The 21,315-nt window shown below is 40.7% G+C and overlaps 1 protein-coding gene across 1 annotated transcript in view; it reads right to left on the minus strand.

Moving 5' to 3' along the window:
• The window catches only part of Pla2g4a (phospholipase A2 group IVA), a 146,772-nt gene that overhangs the window by 9,010 nt on the left and 116,447 nt on the right, over positions 1-21,315 (minus strand). Inside the window, exons 14-17 of the mRNA XM_052200672.1 lie at positions 17,267-17,509; positions 11,891-12,075; positions 2,456-2,651; positions 849-1,006 (exon numbers count right to left, since the gene is read on the minus strand). Of these exons, the coding sequence (XP_052056632.1) occupies positions 849-1,006; positions 2,456-2,651; positions 11,891-12,075; positions 17,267-17,509 (782 nt within the window). The remainder of the gene's footprint in view (positions 1-848; positions 1,007-2,455; positions 2,652-11,890; positions 12,076-17,266; positions 17,510-21,315) is intronic.

Here is a 21,315-nt window from a genome sequence, read left to right on the forward strand (position 1 = left end):
CCAGTTGTCCTTTACCACAAATCTAGTTAGGTTCCATAGAAATAGCATAGCCATGCATTCTTTTTCACAATCTTCATAATAGACCTCCATAATTCATAATCCACAATCATTCATAAGCTCCAAATAGACCATCAAATAAGACATGATACACAGCTCTAATTCTCTCTTATTTCCTATTTTCTTTCCTAATGCTCAAAACCCAATGAGCTCAGTTTTCATAGGTGATAATAATTGGTTGATCTCGATCACACATCAGCACTCTAAAATGGTGCTTTTAGCACTAAGCAATCTCACAGAAAAAGCTTTGAAGAGCAGATATGCTAGTGATAAGAATGTTTGATACTGCAGGGAAAGACTTGCTTCAGAAGTCTCTTTCACAAAGCACACAGGCTATCTCAAGGCTGAAGTGCAGGAGGCTGGAATATTTGGTAATGCTATCAAGAGCTACAAGAACCAAACATTTGAAAACATTATGCCAATGGTAAGATTTCTGGAATAACTGCATTCATGGTTGTATTCTATCCTGCCCATGTACTGCTCTTCCCCCACTTCCCTCTTTTTATAAATTATATTACAATAAATTATAAAATGGATACAATACATATATCAAGAAAGCTGGGAAAGAACACTCACCTAGCCAAACTATCTATAAAGTGTGGGTTCTGATTAGCCACAGGCAGTGATGTGATGTCCTTATTTGTGACTTTTTTAGTGTCCACTAGAGGTTAGTGAGCTAATTCAGGAAAACAAGGCACCACGTTTTGCATATGGTCACCTCGGAGCCTACTTATTGAATTCCTGTGTCAGCCAGTGATTTTTCCACCCTATCATCTGTGGGAGATACTCACATCGATGTTGTTCAGTGTGTTGAAGTACATCAGATCATGTAGCCTTTTGAATGCTTGATTTGGATACTGAAAGTTGAAGGTCGAAAATGGCGATTCAGGGTCATCAAAAATGTCAAAGTCAGCGATTTCTTTCTCTTCTTTGGTTTCCCTTAGAACACCTTTATGCCAAAAAGAATATGCATCTTGCTTTTGAAAACTTAAAAAGAAAAAAATCTCCAAAACATACAAACAAGCATGAAGACAGCATAGAGAATCACAAGAAAACCTGTGGTTCTAAAACATAATTTTATTCCACACTCATCCACACCCAAGTTGGGATGATACCCAGCTTCCTTGCTTGCTAGCATGTGGGTGGAAAGGATGACTCTATATCCTGGGTGTTCTGCCTTATACACTTTCCTAGAAGGGTCATGTTCTTCTTTGAGTAGCTGGCGTACTAACATGTGCTCTGCTGTCTGTCTCTCTGCCCAGTATCACTTCCTCACTCCCTTACAAATAAAGCATCTGCATTTGAAGTTTGTCCTGAGACTCCTCCTCTGGGGAAATCCAAACCAAAACACTGAATCGTATTCAACCATCAGAAATCCCTGTACTTACCAAACTCTTGGTTTCTCCCTAAGTACTACTGGTAAGAGAACATCATTTAGGTTGCTTTCAGTTTAAAATCGGGGTATCAATTTGAAACTATCGTTTCAGTTTTAAAACGAAAGATGCCAGACAGGCTTCCTTCTCCAGGATGAGGTCTGCCTCGAAAATCCACTCTCACTTCTTCTTTATCATCCTGAGAAATCTAGGAAAAATTCCCTACAGCCCATCACCATCCAGTGTGTGTGTGTGTGTGTGTGCGTGCACGTGTGCACGCGCATTTCCATTCACAAAATAGAAAACTGCATCTTCTGGTTTGAGATGAACTTAGCACTTAAAGCATTAAAGACGCCATACCACCCTGAATGCACCGGATCTTGTCTGATCTCAGAAGCTAAGCAGGGTTGGGCCTGGTTGGTACTTGGATGGGAGGCCTCTTTTGATCGTGAGTATGTTTTAGGATGCACTAGAGTCCACCTACTATATGGTAAAACAGAGTAACCATTTCTTGAACTTGATCACCTTTGCTGTAAAATACAATGTGGCAACCCCAAATGATCAGTTAAGCTGCATTTCTTTCTTTCTTTCTTTCTTTCTTTCTTTCTTTCTTTCTTTCTTTCTTTCTTTCTTTCTTTTTTTTTTTTTTGAGAGTTTTGTAATCAGTTAATATCCCCAAAGCATTTTCCATGATTTGGTTTTTCATGATTTCACAAAAGTGAAATTCAAAGTTTAAACTGTTTAAAACATCCTTTATGAATTGGACACCTATTAAACTCAAGAAAGTGGTTCAATGTCCTATCATCTTTAGCTAAGTTTGTCATTCATCTTTCAGTTTCTCTATTATAAGAAACACGAAATTTTGGGGTAAAAGGAAAGGCGTGGGCTCCTAGGTCACTGCTGTTTGTCATGGTAAGAGGTGCCTTCCTCATAGTCACAGTTCATGAGACAATCTCAGTGTTTTGGCATCAGCAGCTTAATAGCAATCAACCTTCCAGCCAGACATCAATTTTATGGAAACACACCTGGGGCCTTGTACTTTCTGAAGTTGATGTTGGCCAGAACAAAGTGGATAATGGTTGGGCAATCGTTCTCCACATCAGGATTCTTAGGTTTAAAAACATAGCATTCCTTTAGTCCTTCCCGATCAAACACATAAGGATCAATCTTTGGAAAGGGGAGCTTGTTCATTTTAGCCCACTTCTCCGCAAGCAGAAGCTCCTGCAGGAAAGGAAAAGATGCATTTAGAAATGTCTTCGCTCATCCAGCTGGTCTGGCCATTGTTCTACATGTATCGGGTGTTCGCATCTGCCAGCAGTTGCCAAAACAAACAAACAAACAAACAAACAAACAAATCACTATGCTCAAGGGCTGTGCAAACCTGCAATATCTGTAAAAATGACTCTTTAAACAACCCCAGTACCATTACATCAATTCTCAACATGGACTGGCTAAACAGCAGGCATCGAACAAATGTATTAACAAACTGAATTGAGTAAGAATTTACCAAAGGAAAAGATAAATGGGTCCAAAATATTTACAACTATGTGAATGGATTTTAAGCCTTGGGAGGTTAATGACTTTTACAATGAAAAATGGAAAACCCTGTGTCTTGGTTGGTGTGTTGTTGTTTTGTCAATCGACACTGCTAGCGTTATCTGAGAAAAAGGGAACTCCAGTTGGCAAAATGCCACCATGAAAACTCGCTTGTAGGCAAGCATGGGGGAGCTTCTCTTCTCTCTCTCTCTCTCTCTCTCTCTCTCTCTCTCTCTCTCTCTCTCTCTCTCCCTTTTCCTTTACTCTTTCTTTCTTGCTCTTTTACTTTTTCTTTTTTGCTGCTTCCTCTTCCGCCTCTTCTGCTTCTTCAAGACAAGGTTTCTTTCCATAACCGAGGCATTTTTCTTAATCAGTGATTGATGGGGGAAGGTCTAGCTCACTGTGGGTGTTGCCATTCATATTTACATAGCTGTGAGGTACATAAGAAAGCAAGCTGAGCAAGCCAGTGAGCAGTGCTCCTCCAGGGCCTCAGCCTCAGTTCCCGCCTCCAGGTTTGGGCCTCCAGATGCTGATCCTGGACGATGGATTACAAGGTGTAAAATGAATTAAACCCTGTGCTCCCAAAGTTGCTTTTGGTCACAGAGTTTCATCACGGCAATGCAAACACGAACTGAGACACCCTGTTACTGGATTTTTTTTTTTTTACCTCCATCAAAATGTTAAAAAAAAAAAAAAAATCTCAATGAAATTGTTGTCCTAAGAATATGAAATTCAGGTGTGGCTCACCATTAACTTTAGTATCAACGTAGTATAATTTCTTGAATAGCTGGTAAGATTGCTTATAGAGAAAATGCTTTCTAAATGCAGGTTGTTTTTTGAATAACTATGAGACACAGGTTTTAGCGCTTTTGGTGTTGGATGTTACTCTTTCGCTGGACTTGTAAGTTAGTTTTTAAAACAATGCTGCCTTTTGTTTTAATTTTAAATTTGCCATAAAATTATGCATATTTTAAAAATTAATTAGTTTATGTATATATAATATTTGCATGCCTCTAAATCAGCATTTTTGGCTTCTGCTCATGAAAAGGAAATGCAAAACAACTTCAGACCTCAATGCATAAAGTCAGTGAGTTCTGAGTTCAGTGAGAAACCCTATATCAAAGACTAGGGGAGAGCAACTGAGAAAGACATCGATATCCACCCACCTGTGGCCTCCACACAAAAGCTGAGAAGACACAGATGTGAGTATACCATGTTTTATATGCACACACTCAACATGAATGTGTACATATACCACACACACACACACACACACACACACCATATGAAATGTAAATAAACAAAATTTAGTCCTAAATTTAACCTGGAGAAATCAATGTGGAAAGTTATCAGAAAAAATGTAGGCCTCATTTCTTTTTCTATGTAGTCTTAGGGGCCAGAATAAACAAACGGTTATAAAGCACCATGGTGAAAAAACACAGATGGGGCACAATCCCTGGTTACAAATGTCAGTTCTGTAGCCTGGGGCATGTTTCTGAATTTAATATTCCCAGCTATAAAACAGAGAGTATTATCTGAATAAAAGGAATTACTTAGACCACCATCTATCACACAGTAATGGCTATACAAATATCCAAACAATAGAGATAAAGAGAAGAAAAAAGAAGAAAACCAAACCAAAGAAAAAGAAAGGAGAAAAAGCAGGAACCATATTAGAGAGATGTTTAAAGAGACAAAGTTTTGGGCAAACTACTAAAATTTTGTTTTTTAAAGCTATTCTTGTCATATTGATTTAGTTAATACTAATTATTACTGACTGAGGACAAAACAGACAGTGAGTGTAGTTTAATGGCTCTCATCTAGACCCTGTTGGGTGACGGACATCAATAAAGTGACGTTTCATATTCAAAACCATCAGAGATGCTATGGAAAATTAAACATTTCCAGAAGACTGGGCAATAAGCCTGTATGTACTATTTCCTCAGTGTACTTGCTGACTTACACAATAAATACTCCTGACCCTCTCACTATGTCCTATGCTTAAGAGAGGGGCTGCATTTGAAACGTTGATGCATTTAAGTCAATGAGAGAGACAACTGAAAGTAGTTTAACAGTTTGGGACAGCAAAGGAAGCCATCTACCTGGGCCGTGTGGTATAAAAGGCCCAGCTGAAACAGTCACGTGCTAATTAGACGACCCAAGACCAGCTGCCTAGACACTACAGCCACCAGACACCAAACATGCGAGGGGGCCTAAAATATGTCCCATGCGGACTGTGAGCCACAGGATAGCATGAGGACTAAAGTGCCACTGCTGTCTCTGACATAACCAGCTCACGAGCACATCTCTCCTTTGTGTCGCTGTTTGTTTTCCATTTCTCAGTCAGCGGTTTGCTTTCTGCCTCTGCAAAATGAAACTGATGACCGCTCTCATCTTCACAGCAAAGCTGAGAGGATCAGAGGTGAGACATGATGAACTTGGGTGGGCAGCAAGGAAGTATTTCAATCTCTAAATTCAGAAAATATACAGTTTTCACTACTCTGTGTTTCAGGAAAGTCATGAACTTTACATGCATGTGTGTTTATATCTATATGAGAATATGCCCTAAAGAGAACGAATCAGTTTGAATAAATTTTTTTGCACATTTTTATCGCTTTTGATTTAGAATTGTGTAAACAATCAGTGTGCCCTTCCCCAGAGACAACTACTTGTCCTGCGGCTCTCAGCATTCCTAAGTTGCCAGTAGTTAGTTCTTTTTGTAGTGTTAAGGCCTGCTGGTCCTTCCCCCTCAGCCTCAGAAGAGATCACAGAGTGGCATATGGGAGGGCTTACGGGGAAGGGAAGGGGTAATAATTTAATTATATTATAATCTCAAAAATTAAATAAGCAATAAAAATCCTAAATATTATAGGAATCTGACATTTTCAAAAAAGTCATGAACTTTAAGTGGATTAATTCTCCCAAAATGTACCAAGAAATAAAATCTGAGAAAAAGGGGATTCAATACATACGAAAGCAGCCGCTTTCCTAAAATGTTTTTGCTGAATATGGTTCTGCTTGACTTAAAGGAAATGAACAGATGTAAAACTTCTCCTTTGAGGTTCTCCGAGACTTGTCTCATTCCTCTTTCCTCCCCCACTGCCCTGTTCATCTGAACTTCTCTTGCTATTTCATGTCTAGCACTATCCGCAGTTATTCATTCCTGATTATTCAACATCACAGTCAGACCAAGGCTCATACAGTAAGGCACTTGCGTGAGGGCCAGTGAGGCAGCTTTCTAGTGTTTACTAACATGAGTCAGGGGATGACCAAATGATATGTGGCCGTGGGGAGAGAGAAGGGAGGGGAAGGGGTTGAGGTAGAGGTCTGGCTATTTTTAGCTGGACAGAGTGATGCTGGGATCAGGAAGTGATGGAAGCTTTCCCTTTTCTGCTCCAATCCCGACGTGGAAAAGATTAAACACCGGTGACTGCAAAGGCCATGATTACAGGATGGAAAAACGTCTCCTTCCTGATGCCTCCTTTCTCTCCAGTACGACTAAGTAAAAAATGACAAAGACTCTGAGTAAAGCCCCCAACGTGAAAGAATTAAAACAAAAACAACGTTTTAGGGAGCAGAAAGGCCTGATTCCCAAATCACAGCAACAGCGTCGGCGCTGCTTGATGCCCCAAGGTGCTTCCCTGTTCAGAACTCCTTAAGCTTCTCACATTGTACTAACGGCAAACACAGCTTCTTACCGAATAAAGAATTAGGGCCCCTCTTTCAAAGTGATACTTTCAAAATGGCTAGACTCCTGTTTGAGTACCAAACCATAACTCACAAAACAAAGCAAAAAATCTTAAAATAATTTAGCACGGCAGCTCCTCAACGTGCGGGTCGCGACCCCTTCGGGAGTGGTCCAACAGCCCTTTCATAAGAACTGCCTAAGAGCACCAGAAAACACAAATATTTATTTATGATTCATAACAGTAGCAAAATTAAGGTTATGAAGTAGCAACAAACATCCCTTTATGGCTGGGAGTTACCACAACATGAGAAACTGAACTAAAAGGTCGCAGCGATCGGGAGGTTGAGAACCACTTTAATGGTTTGCTTCTTCTGTTAAAATACTGCTTTAACGGAAATACATCCAGACCACAATGGAAAGGGTATATACATGCCACTTAGTTAATTTAGGCCTACAATGTATTTCTCTATACAAAGGCATATACATAAATAATAAATTGTTTTTTTCAAAACAGAAAATGAGATTTTCATCTGTATGCAAACATAGTATTCTTATTACCTATAATTTCCTCATTCTTTAAAGCTTATTTCTAAGATATTGATAGGTGACTTAATAGTATATAAGTAATGTAATGTTTAAAACAATATAATCATTAAAAATAAAAGGAACTAATGTAGGATGGACAGACAGAACCACCACTTAGAATTTACCATTGGCTGTTATAGTTTCCATCTCTTCTGACAGGAACTTGCTTTTGTTAAATGTCACAAGCCTCATAATGCAGTTGAGTAGGGGGATACAAAGCTTGTGAAACACTTGGGGCACTTAGTGCTCCATTAAAATCTGGGTGTACGCTTGCAAGAACATCCCTGGGAAAATTAATATTGGATATATGTGCTCACCACAACGCTCTGACCTCTAGTGACTGAAATGGGTATGGTAGACAGAATGGAGGCGCTAACAGGATAATCCTATAAACTGAGCCATCCACTTGTGAATGTGACCTTATTAAGGAAAGGGGTTCTTCAAACACACATTATCATATTATTATTGTGTATGTCTACCTGTGTATGTGTGAATATAAGTCTCTGTATATGTATATGTATGTTATATGTGCCCCATCTGTGTGTGTGTGTGTGTGTGTGTGTGTATGTGTGTGTGTGTAAGTCAAAAGATAACTTTCCTGAGTCATCCTACTGGCCAGAAGAAGGCTCTTCACAATATAATTAAGTCCCTTGAGCAGTGATCAGCCTTGAGGGTGTCAAGACCATGACAGCTTTGCTAATGAAAGATGAAGAGACACATAAATAATTAGACCAAAGCCAAAGCCCCGAAACCATGTTGCAAGACATCTACAGCGCCACCAGAACCCACAAAAGGAAACAGTTCTTTCTATGAATCCTAATAGTGAACACAGCCCCTCTCATACCTTCCTCAACTGCTAGACCCCAGAACTGTGATACTATGCTTCTTTGTAATTATAAGCCCTATGTATAATGTCATTTTTTAATAGCCACTCTGAGAAAGTGACAGGAGAGGTAAACCTGCAGGGACAACAATCAGAGCCCTCCTTAGGCATGATGGGTTGCCATTTACAAAGTCAACCCAGGCTAATGTGTCTCTGCAGGCCACTCCACCATCCAGGGTGCATTGCTGTCTACAGATCTGTCTCTTGGTCTGACTTGGGTGGGTAGTTCCCCTCACTGGGCATGTTAGGACAGTGAGCCCAGAGTCTGTTCTTGTAGACACTGATGAGACCCAAGTGAAGCAATGGAATACATGCAGTGCAGTTCTACACCCAGAGCCACAACCAACAAATAAATGAGGCTCTTGTGGATAAACACAGATTCGTTTGTTCTCCTTGTGGGTCCCCCAAGTGACCTATAAGGAGGTGGATTGAGCAAACATGCATTATTCCTAACACGTGTGATTAGCCAGCCAAACTTCCCTTGACACTTCTGCCCTTGGCCCCGCCCCCTCATTGCTTCCTTCCTTTTCCTTCTTTTTGACAGAGTAGACTCGATGTTGTGACTGGCCTCTGGTCATGAATCATTCAAAGGAACACTGAAAGAGTTAGCCAGACCCATGCACGACACATGGTATGTGATATGACATAGTGTAAGTTATGACAAAAATGACTTAAAATATTCTTTTTTGTAAAGAATACAGGAAAATATACTAGTAGCAAACCCTGAATTCTTCTGTCCCCCAACCGACTGGTGCCTCCATCAAACCAAAGCAGCCTTCTCTGCCCAGACTCACGAATGCTCTGGCCACTGAGACAGGCACCGTGGGGGCCACTGACAGGTAGGCCTTAAACTGAAAGTCAAACACACACTGTCTATATCAACATTATTAAATGGGTGATAAAAGTGAAACTCAAGAAAAATGAAACACAGGGCTGCTTTTCTTGGAGAAACTAATAGGAATAGTGTTGGAATCACTAGACTCTTGACAGCAGATGTTTTAACAGTGTATTCGATCTGCTCTAAAGAAAGCAGTATCCCTTATAATAATGATATTGTTATGTTTAAAGACCAGTCACAACACAGATAACCTGTGGCTGTTATTACCTTTATCAAAAGCCAGGACATTCACTCCTGTATAGCTTCTTAATAAAATCTGAGATTTAACTATACATACGAAATCAATAAACAAAAAATGAAGTCAGTGGCTGTATGTTTTCCTTTCTTTTACTTTTCTTTTAAAAGTAGGGTTCATGTAACCCATGCTGCTTAGGTAGCTGGGTGCGATCTAAACTTCTATACTCCTATCTCCCCTTACCAAATGCTGGTTTTGTGTGGGTAGCACCACCCTGAATTTTATGAGGTGCAAGGCTTTGAACCCAGAGCTTTATGCACGGCAGGCAAGCACTCTACCACCTGAAGCACACGCCCAGTCAATGGTGGGATCGCTCACCTTTGCTTATAGTCTACATTTTAATGAAGATGGTGTCAGTATCTTAGTCTCAGAGACAGACAAGGGAGTCAGTGAGATGGCTCAGTGGCTAAAGGCCTGATGACCTCAGTCAGAGCCCAGGAACCCCTATAAAGGAAGGAGAGAACCAATTCTCACAAGATGTTCTCTGACTTCCACACATAAGCCCACATACATACACCACACACACACACACATGCACACACTTTTAAAACTAGAAACTGTGGGCTGGGGAGATAGCCCCTTGATTAAAAGCATGTAGTTTGCAAGCATGAGAGTGGATTTCTTTTTTGGGGGGAGGGGGTTTGAGACAGGGTTTCTCTGTGTAGCCCTGGCTGTCCTGGAACTCACTTTGTAGACCAGGCTGGCCTCAAATTCAGAAATCTGCCTGCCTCTGCCTCCCAAGTGCTGGGATTAAAGGCATGTACCACCACCGCCCAAGAGTGGATTTCATTCTCCAGCACACACATAAAAACCCAGGCATGGCTACAAATGCCTTTGACCCTAGCATTGTGGAATGGAGACAGGCAGGACCAGACAGCTAGTTGTCTCCCCAGACTAGTAAAAATTGTGAACTTCTGGTTCAGTTCAAGGTTTTGCCTCAAAGGAATAAAATGGACAGAGATATTTAACATACTGCTCTGGCCTTCATGTGTGCATAAAGGGGTGGGCATTGCACACTCACAAGAGTGTACTACATACATATAATACACACACTTGCACACAGACATGCATGCACATGCACATATACCATCAAAGACAGATTAGAAGAGAAAAGCATCAAAACACTACCATCTTTTATATAGAAGTGCTTGATGGATTTTCCATTTTTTAATATATTTACTAAGTATATGCTCTTCTTAATCATAAGAATGAAACATTTTAAAATTCCTTAAAAATGTTTCTATTATTTATGTTACTAAGCGGTGCCCTAGAATTCCTTGGTAGTACCATCTCATTCAGTAGTAAAGCTCTGATTCATAAAGTGATGGCTTTGGCATTTTGTACTCCTATCAGTTAAATGAATACAACTGTACTTTCCACCATCCATCGGAATCACCTCCTTGGAGTCAGCACTGGAACCTACATCCTCTTTGCCCCCCATGGGTCATCAGGTTCTGCCTGTGGTTTGCACAGTACAAGATTTTATTATCCTAGGCTGGGTTTACGGTAAGTTATAATTTTAACCTTTTCGCCTTCCATCTGCCAACTCAGGTTAATCATCCTAAGATTCCAGTTTCATGATTTCATTTGTCTGCTGGACATCCTCCACCAAGTCTCCATTTCTTATCTTCCAAGGTTAAAATTTTCCCTGGAGTCTTCTTCATGGGCTTACTGTCTGTTGGTCACAATCAGAGAAGCTCAATCTTTCCAATGTGCTCGAGGTCATGTCTGGGCAGTTTGAATACCACTCACTCACTCACTCACTCACTCACTCATTAACTCACTCACTCACTCACTCACTCACTCACTCACTCACTCCCCTGTCCCCTGACTCCAGGAAGCATCAACATATTCATGTCCTGATCTTCCACAAGGCACAAAACTTACTATTATCTTACCAATTCCTATTCTCTTCTTGAATACTACTAACAGCCTCAAAGAGACCAAATATTAACATATTTTGAATATAAATATTTTTAAAATATTATCCACCTTTATCCTAGGAACTGTTAGCTTTTGCCACAGTTAGACTGAACTGTCATTTTCACACAGCCTACAGTCACCTAAGAAGGGACTGTTAATTGAGTGATTGTCCAAATCAGATTGGCATATAGGTATTGTCTTGATTCTTAACTGATATAAGGGCACAGTCCTAGTCAGGGTTTCACTGTTCTGAACAGACACCATGACCAAGGCAAGTCTTATAAAGGACAACATTTAATTTGGCTAGCTTACAGGTTCAGAGGTTCAGTCTATCATCATCAAGGTAGGAGCAGGGCAGCATCTAGGCAGACACAGTGCAGGCAAAGCTGTGAGTTCTACACCTTCATCTGAAGATTGGTAGCAGAATACTCAATTCCAGGCAGCTAGGATGAGGGTCTTAAAGCCCATGCCCACAATGACATACCTACTCCAAACAAGGCCACACCTCCTAATAGTACCACTCCCTGGGCCAAGCATATACAAACCATAACAAGCACCCAGCCCACTCTGGTGCGCATCCTTCCTTGGGGTATTAGTTGAGTGATTGTCCAGATCAAAGTGGCATATGGGTATTGGCTTGATTCTTAACTCTGATATAAAGAGACTCAGCCTACTGTGGGATGCACCCTGGACATTTCCTTGTCCTCCTTACCTTGAAAGGGGGACTGGTGTCACTTGGCCTTGCAGAAAAGTCAAAGGAGATGATGAGATCCACACCTCTCTGAGGTCTCAGAATCAAGGGATATGGCAGGTTAAATGTGAGCCCACTGTCTACAACATGAATCTTTTTACTTTTGACATCCAGTGGTTCATATATTTGTTCAAATTCATCTGGATCTTTAAGAAGGAAAGGTAAGAGAAGAATGAATTAAATAGTCATTTGACATTATTTTAGATACATAAATGTTTATTTTATGCTTGAGAAGAGGAGCATCATGTGGTTAGGATCTCCAGCTTTGTTAGAATCAGGTATAGGTTTAACTCCAACAAATGTAGTTAAATGAATAGCATTGTCTTAGCTTTTTCATCTGTACTATCAAAATGAAAGCAATTATTAAATAAAATGCTAAGGGGGAAAACTTAGCTAAGCCCCTAGTATTGACACTAGTCATGATGCCTTTAACAGTATTATCTCCCATTACAGTGTCTTAACTGACTTGAACATATTTCTTCAGACATCATCTTGTTTAATTTTTTGTAGCACAGAGGCAAAGGAGAGGACATTTACAAATGGAGGGTGAAACAAACTAAAAGCCATCTACAAAATTAAACATCTGGGAAGAGGCAGAATCTGAACAGATCCATCTGCCTCCCTCTGGGCTGAGTGTACATTATACTACGAGATAAGGATCCAAGATAAAAGTCTAAACTGCACATTCCATTAGCACAAGTTGTTCGACCCCTTTCAGGCACAAGTCTGGGGACTGAGCAAGCCGAGTAAACACGGAAAGATGTTACGAGGTTGCTGCCACGTAAGTAAACGCACGGACAGGACAGGACAGTGAGAGCTGCCATGGCGGAAGTATCAGAAGACCACAGGGTGAGGGAGGAGTGAGTAGCCACCTATTCCATGAGCAAGGGAGACAGTTCTGAGATGACATCCGTGATCTGAAACAGAACCACTCGGCCAATGTTTCTGGAATTGTCTACTTAATAATTTCAGAGCTCTTGCCTCTAAGACATGACAACAGAGAAGCACAAAGGCTAAGGAGAGACCAGCATACAATCAAGAACACTGACATCACTTGTAGTAGAGAGCTCAAAAGGCAGCCACTGGACTGCACAGGGGTGACCCACGAATGCCTTCCAGCCCTATCCCAACACATCCGTAGCATCTGATCATAAGTAAACATAACCTTAAAGGTGTGTTTACTGCAAAGATTTTTCCTGATATAATAAAACACAAGAATTCATAAGTAGTTTGGCTTTGCAAACCCAGTGTTACCTCTTTTCTTCTTAGCTAAGAGATTCATCAAAACAGGTCAAAAAGCAAGCTGTCTCTCTTTCGTAAGCCCAAGATTGCCTTTGAGGATGTGAGTAAGGTACAGTTGGGTTCCTAGATGGCATGTGACTGAGTATCACTGCCCTGCCTCCAGGTAAACTAACACTAAGCAGTCTTTATTGTGTTGCCATCAGCACACTGTAATTTTACTACTACTACTACTACTACTACTACTACTACTACTACTATGAATCTGCTTTGCAGGATATCTGATATATGACCCTCATGAAAGGGCTGTTCAACCCTAAAGAGATAGGGACCCACCAGATGAGAATTCTGCCTTAAAGAGTTAAGTCTTATCTGATGGATTCATCACACAGATTCAATTTAAAACAGACAAATATTTGGATATCTGTGTTTTGAACTCTGGCCTGCATTATCTCATCTCGACTTCTTAATCCAGATAATGTGTGTCACAGTAAATGCTATAAACACAAAGTAAACAGGAAAGAAGTCACATGAATAACTCCTCCGAAATTTGTTTCTACAGACAATTAACTATTTACAGTAAACTAATATGGAGATTTTATGATTTTGTAATTTATCTTGTTTCAAAGTGTCTGGAAGCTGAAATCACAGGTATATGATACTGCACTTGTTCTCCTTTTAGACCAAGAAACTGTTTTAAAACTCTGTTTAATGTATATGAGCAGAGTTGCCATAGAACAAGATATGAGCTTCTTCCAATATTAATGTGTAGATTGGACAAAACCTTTACCTCTTCTTAGTTTGCATGGGGAGTGCATACAATTAAAAGGGGAGTATATTATCGTTGTCTTAAATGTGACATTCTGTTGCACAATATAGAATGGTTTTGGGGTTCTGTTTTGCTTTTGATTTCACTTATTTGTTTCTCTCTGTGTGGGGTAGGAGGTCATGCACATACCAAGGCCCACATATGGAGGCCAGGGGAACCTGAGGAAGGGGGTTCTATCATGTGAGTCTTGGGGGGGTTCATTTATGGTGTCAGACAAGACAGTAAGTGACATTATGCACTGAGCTATAGACAGGAATTTTAATAAACTCTTTTGAACTAAAGTGATCACATTTTGTGATAAACCTTTTAGCTTTCACATTAAACATGGGATTTTTCTAAAACTTATAAGTGACTGGAAGAAGATAAGATTTATTTTGTAAACCCCTCATCTGGCTAGGCACTAACAAGTTCAGCTAATTCAGTCTAATGCACAATTATGTTTTGCAATGGGGGTATCTAAACAATACATTTGAAGGAATTTATTATTGAACTAGTTAGAACTTTTACCTATGTATTTCAATCAAGCAAACATGAAACACATTAAAAATAATCTTAATGTAGTGTTTACTGAGATGTAAAAATAAACCTTTTTCCAAATATCAATAACCCAAACCAACTTTATGTTAGGACACATCAAAAGCATCTCAAAACCTGAAGCGGGAGAAATTGCTCAGTGGTTAAGAGCTCAAATTGTCCCTCAAAGGACCCAAGATTAATTCCTAGCACCCACATCATGAACTTCACAGCTGGAAGTCCAGCTTCAGGGAGCCAACATCTCGCTCATCTCCTTGAGCACATACACTGACATATAACCAAGTAACAAACTTTAAAATCTCTAAATCAAATCTCAAGTACAAATATCTAGTGCATACAATATATATTTTTAGGATGATTAACATAGAGTTCCTTATGCTGTTTTTACTTTTTAAAATTGCTAATAAGTATTTTTTCAGGGAAAAGGAATGAGACAAGGTGATATACACGGCAATTATTCTCCAAAGCTCACAGCAAGTGGGAAACCCCAGCCGGGCATCATTTGTGCATACCGATGACCTCACTGACCTACAGCTCCTTTGGGATCAAAATAGCTGGTTTTCTCTTTCCTATTAGTGTTACTACAGCTGAAATAGAGAAATCCTTCCATGAATCAGCTCTTGGAGGAAAGGCCTTAAAGTCCATTTAACCTTCGCAAGGGCAGTGGTTATATTGACCCTGCGGCCTGGTGAACCTTGAGGACCAAGCATGTTTTGAGTGCTTCTAAACTCTGTACGAATGCAGAAAGGAAGGAAGGAAAGGGACCAGGTGAGGCTTCTGAACAACCATTAAGACTAGGTGATCAATAAAGAGGTATAATTCCTACAGTCACCAAATTCAGCTAATAACAATACAGGGTGGCCCCTTTCAATTCCCATCTCACTTAAGCAATAAATGATTGCTTATTCTCAATATGCCCCAAATGTTTTTGTGTTGTTTATATACACATAAATGTATTGTTTAATATTAGAAAAAATTAATTGGGAATTCTGTGCTTTCTATTACGGTCCTGACGCTGACAAATAAAAGCATACTTGATACTATAAAACTGCCAGGAAGTACTTAAAATGTGGGGTGAGTTTGCTAGGATGCATGCTATGCAAACCTCAGAGGAACTGTGCTGGCAAAGCGATACTGAAAAGGAGATAAAACAAAGTATACACCATGAAAACTTCCATTCTTACATCAGCAAAACAATGACTAATAAAGCCACAGGGGCCGGGTGTAATGGAGAGAAGACTTAGGAGCCAGACCCTGAGAACTGTGGCCCAAGCCCAGATTTGCTGAGCCCATTTGGAAAAAGACAACAGAACTAGTTTCTCTGATATTCTTTGTCTAGAAATTTAAGCAGCTGAAGGTCCTTTATAGATCAAAAAGCTATGAGTATAATTTGCTTGAGCCTGTCAGCAGTCACCAGAAAGCACAAGTTTCTAAAGAAGCACTTCTTGGCACAGGGCAGTCAAGACAGACAGCATATGCCACCAAAACAAGGAAAATAATGCCACCGACTGTATGTTTTCATCCATTTTTTAGTTCAGGAAAACTTACTTTATCACAATTAGACCTTTATTAGCGCTAATATGCATAGACTTGGGGATAATAAATGTATAATTAAAAGTAACTCATATCCTAGAATTTAAGGCCATGCACACAATACAAAATGCAATGTTTGTTCTCCCTTAAAGTCAAACAAACAGAAACCAACAACAAATTCTGAAACCTATAATTATTTCAAAAGGCAATAATGAGAAAGCTTCAGGAAGTTTTGTTATTGGTTTAAATGTCTGCTCTAAAGTTTCACAGCATCTTAGTAATGACCTTAAGACAGAGATGATTAAGAAATGTTATTTAGACGACTGGGGAAAGATGATGGTGTGATTGAGAAGAAAATCTCATACCACCATAAAAAAAAGATGTATCGCATATTACTTATCAGCAAGGCAAACATAACATATAATTTATAAGTTACAGGGAACTGGAGAATAAAAGCTTACTACTCTTGAGGATTTTGCTTAGGGACAAGTCTGAAAGTGACTAGATTCTTATCAGGCAACTTCGAAAAGTTTCCTAATCTTGTCTGAAAATTGGAGAGGCAGTTTTCCCGTCCAGATGGGCACTGCAGACTGGTCCCCTCCAGCCCCTATGCTGCATGTTCCCTGTCACCACAAGGGGGCGCCAGGCCCGGAGACCTTTCATCACATCCTCAAAGATTCATCTGTGGAGACCTGGCCTTTTCCAACCAGGCCCGCCCACGGATAGGAAGGAGGAAATGAGACATCGCTGTGCCTCTTCTCCTTCTGCTGCCAGGCACGACTGTGGGGGCGTTTGGGGAGTGATTCTGGTGTTTGCGGAGTCACTCCTGGAAGCCTTGCACTTGCTTTTCTAATCCTTGGAACAGTTCTGGAAGCACCTTTTCCCTACTTTACACTCTATAATTATTACGGTAGAGGTTTCCTGCTGTCTATAAGGGAACCCTGACCAATTAAGAAAGTATTTCAAAGAATATTCTCTGAACTAGTATGGCTAGGTCATTTCCTATCCAATGTATTTTTCTTCAATAGTAGTTGTAGTAGTAGTAATAGTAGTAGTAGTAGTAGTAGTAGTAGTAGTAATGTCCCTCACAAATAAATGCTCTTGTATCTAATTAAATGTTGACCAGAATTATAATGCTTCTCCCCAAGAAAAGAATAAAGATGTCCTGAAATAGCTTACACGACTTAAGTTTTGGTACATACCTGCTACCGCTGCGTCGAGTTCATCATCATCGAAGGAATCCTGGGAGCTGAGGTCTCTCAGCGGAGACAGTGGATACGATGTGTTGAGATTCAAGCCCAACATGAAGTTATGCACCTTCCCCGCACGTCCTTCTCGGGTGTTGAATAAGGCGGAGTCACTCACCAAGGCCATCAGCATCCGATGGACCCAACTTGCCTGGTTGTCGTTTTGGTACTCCCTCTCAGCTTCTTCATTCTCGGTGCCTGAAGTGAGGGAGCATGCCACACGCCAAATATGTACACTCATGCCAAAATGTACGGGGTTCGGTTATTATTAGCTTTACATGGTTAATCGCCAAAATTAAAACTAAAGTTCGAGGGCTTTTGTGAAATATGCTTATTTGCATAAAATAAATGCCCAGTCGCTTTTGCATTCAAGCCCTCATAGTTAGTTACCTTTTACCTACACACATGGTCAGTCTATATTCTTCACTGAAACCTCTGGATCTATTGAAATGTTTCACGGAACCAATTTTCTCCTTTCTCCCTCTCCCTTTCTCGCCTCCATCCGACACATACTACACAACACACACATGACACACAGACACACACTGAGAGTCCATATTGCTTAATACTACCACCTTTGCTTTCCAATTTTTCCTGAGTCCGAATTCTGCTTAATAAACATCCAAGGATTACAAAAAGCTAGGCAGGACAGCAGGCCCACCATATGACTTGCTGATAAATAAACACTCTCATGCACTGATCTTATGACCTGCTATTCCATCCTTGCTTATAAAGTCTGGGGATTTAAAACTCTGTAATTTAAACAAATGATATAAAGTGTTTTAAAATTTGCCAGTGGCCCAGAGAAGCAATGACAAATGATTTCCTCCTCTAAAACCTATGCCTAGATCGACTCCAGGGGAGGGCACATCGCTGTGTTCTAATCCTCTCCCCATTTAGTGAGCAGGAAGAAGTCCCTTTCCAGCCTTCCTTTCCTCATTAGGAAATCAGTCGCATAGGATTATAATGAGGGTTACTGTGATGTGGATCTCAGGGTGAAGTTCTCAAGGAAGTGGCTGGCCTTAGATTCCACCTAGGCATAGGAAACCTTACAGCAAACTGCAGCATAATCTTATCAGGGTCAAATAACACCTGTTCAAAAACCCTTCTGCTCTGGCATCTAGGAACTAAGTGAATGAATATACACACTTATATGAAATTCTGTGTGTTCATGGATTTTTTTCTTAACTTTTTAAAACTTAGTTGTACTTTATGGTGTTCTGTCTGCACATTTACATATATTGCTTGAGACAGCCAGAAGAGGGCGTCAGATCCCTTGGAACCGGAGTTACAGATGGTTGTAAAGTGCCCCACAAGTTCAGGAGCTCTGGTAGAGCAGATAATGCTTTTAACTGCTGAGCCAGCTCTCTACGCCCACCACCACCTCCTGTGTTTTAAAAGATGAGTATCTACATTCACCTTCTATAATTTCCAATAAATATATGCTAGACATACATAAAGCTGTAAGCAGTCACAGGGTAACTTAAGCCCTCATTATAGAGAAAAGAGGAATCTGAATCTGAAGAGGATTCAGAGAACATGCTTCCAACTATATACCACTCCAGGAAAGACAGCAGTGTGGAGGGAGTGAAGGAATTGGCGTTGCCCCGCTGAAGGATGGTTAGGTAGAGAAGATTTTGAGAGCTGTAAGAGGACTCCATGTGACACTATGCTGCTACATGCATCCTTGTCTCAAGCTTCATACACACAGGGCATAACCCCCAGAGGGACCGCTCATGCAAACAAGCTCAGAGAGACCGGGGCATGGCCACTGAAGGCGTTGCTGTAACAGAGGCCGCCACTTTGATGGAACAAGCTGTAGTGGGGGACGTTGTCTTAGAGAGAATGTGGCACGAGACTTACTAAAATGACCTATCTGTCCCATCTTTCATGGAGCCTAAAATGGCTCTCATAATATTTATTTTAAAAGAACAGTAAGAACTAATTAAAAAAAATTCACGATGTCAACCTCTAACTTAAACCTATAACAAAGACAACAAATTTAAAGTCCTTGAACATCTCAGCCTCCAAAACTGGCGAGTGCCAAATCGTGACTAAATGTCCTGGTTATTTATTTGCTTTACTCAGTAAGAAACAATCAGCTATGTCCACTTTGTGGTCTTTGCTGACTATTCTCAAAGCACAGGACAAGGGGCATGTGACCCCTTTGTAGTGGCTTGTTTCCTTCACTAAAGCAAGTACAGAATGCAAGTCTGGCAAGATGTAAAACTTGAACTTCTAAATGAAGACTTTGGAGTTAAGCCTTGTTTCTTGCAGGGTGGGGGTCTTTCCAGGGCTTCAGCTGTTAAGCAGGGCTACTGGGAAATCAACCAGTAACCCAGGGTTGAACCCTAGCTTGTCGCTGCCCTCTAAAGGCTTAGATGCCAGAAGGGAGGCAGGGAGGCAGGGAGGCTGGTTTGTTAGTTTTGGATTTTATTTCTTATTTTTATTTTATTCTTCCCCTCCTCTCTCTCTCTCTTTCTATGTGGGTGTGTGGTGTGTGTGTATGTGGGTGTGTGGTGTGTGTGTGTGTGGTGTGGGGTGTGTGTGTATGTGGTGTATGTGGTGTATGTATGTGTGTGTATGTGTGTGATGTGTGCTTGTGTATATCTGTGTGTTTGTGTGTGTATGTGTGTGTGTGTATGTGTGTGTGATGTGTGTATGTATGTGTGGTGTGTGTATATGTGTGTGGTGTGTGTGGATGTGTGTGGAGGATGTGTGTGTATGTGTATGGTGTGTGTGTCTGTGTGTGTGTCTGTGTGTATGTGTGTGTGTATGTGTTCGTATATGTGTGGTGTGTTTGTGTCTGTGTCTGTGTCTGTGTGTGGTATGTGTGTGGTGTGTGTGTGTATGTGTGTATATGTGCGTGTATATGTGTGGTGTGTTTGTGTCTGTGTCTGTGGTGTGTATGTGTGTGTGCGCATGTGAGTGTGCGTGTGTGTGTGTGTGTGTGTGTGTGTGTGTATGTGTGTGTGTGTATGTTTATAAGGCACAGCACATTCTTCCCTATGCCACATACATGTGCAGCTATGTCCTGTGGTGAGGTGACTGCTCTGTAATCTGTATAAACTTCTTACAAAGACATAAGAGCAGCCAGGCTGTGAGTAGAGAATTTTACTTTTCAGTGATAATTGGGATGGACAGAAAACAAGCATTCCCTAATACATACCATTCCCGGGAGAATTCATTGTTTTGGACAAAACAGTCTTCCACTTTCTAAAATCTAAATAGTCATATTCAAATGGGAGAAGATTCTTCTAGTTCTAAATGCTTTTTTAGTGTGTGTGTGTGTGTGTGTGAACTATTAGGCACATTTTTATCAACTGTTTTATTGGAAATTGTTGTCCACATATACAGTCCCCTCATTTTTTTCATTAACAACAAATACCATGCTGCAACAAGGATCTCTCATCCTCCCTCATCCTCCTCACCTTCACCCTCATCTCAAATGTCCTACTGACCACTCTGACCCACACCAAACTCACATCTAGCTGCTGTGTCCCAATGCAAAAGGAATCCCTGGTACCCGCAGATCAAATGTGCAACAAATCTTGATAATTTTGACACACTTCACCACTGCATTCTTAGTTAGAGTTGGGCTACTGACCATAACAGAAAGCTAAGAAGCAAGAGGCGGTCCTTTCAGATGGCTGAATAACTTTTTAAACGTAAATATTTTCACTAACGTTAAAGTCACTGAACGTATTCCCCAATCCCACTTTCCACACTAAGAGGTTCAGCTTGTTAATAGGGCTTTGAACAGAATTCATTATCGGCACCGCCTCAGACAGGCTCATCTGTTGTAGTATGTACATATATGTGAGGCGTTAAAGGCAAGGGAAAGATGTGCTTGTGTTGCCTCTCATGTTCTATGCACCAGTCCTGTGTGGACTGCACAGCCCCCATGCTGACGCTTCAGACTTAGACCATCATCAGTGTGTAGAGATGGTTGGATGGATTGCTCGCCCTTCCTCAGATCACAGTCCGTTAGTTAGACGATGCTC

The sequence above is a fragment of the Apodemus sylvaticus genome, chromosome 12 (genome assembly GCF_947179515.1).
Source record: "Apodemus sylvaticus chromosome 12, mApoSyl1.1, whole genome shotgun sequence".
Classification (NCBI taxonomy): Eukaryota; Metazoa; Chordata; class Mammalia; order Rodentia; family Muridae; genus Apodemus; species Apodemus sylvaticus.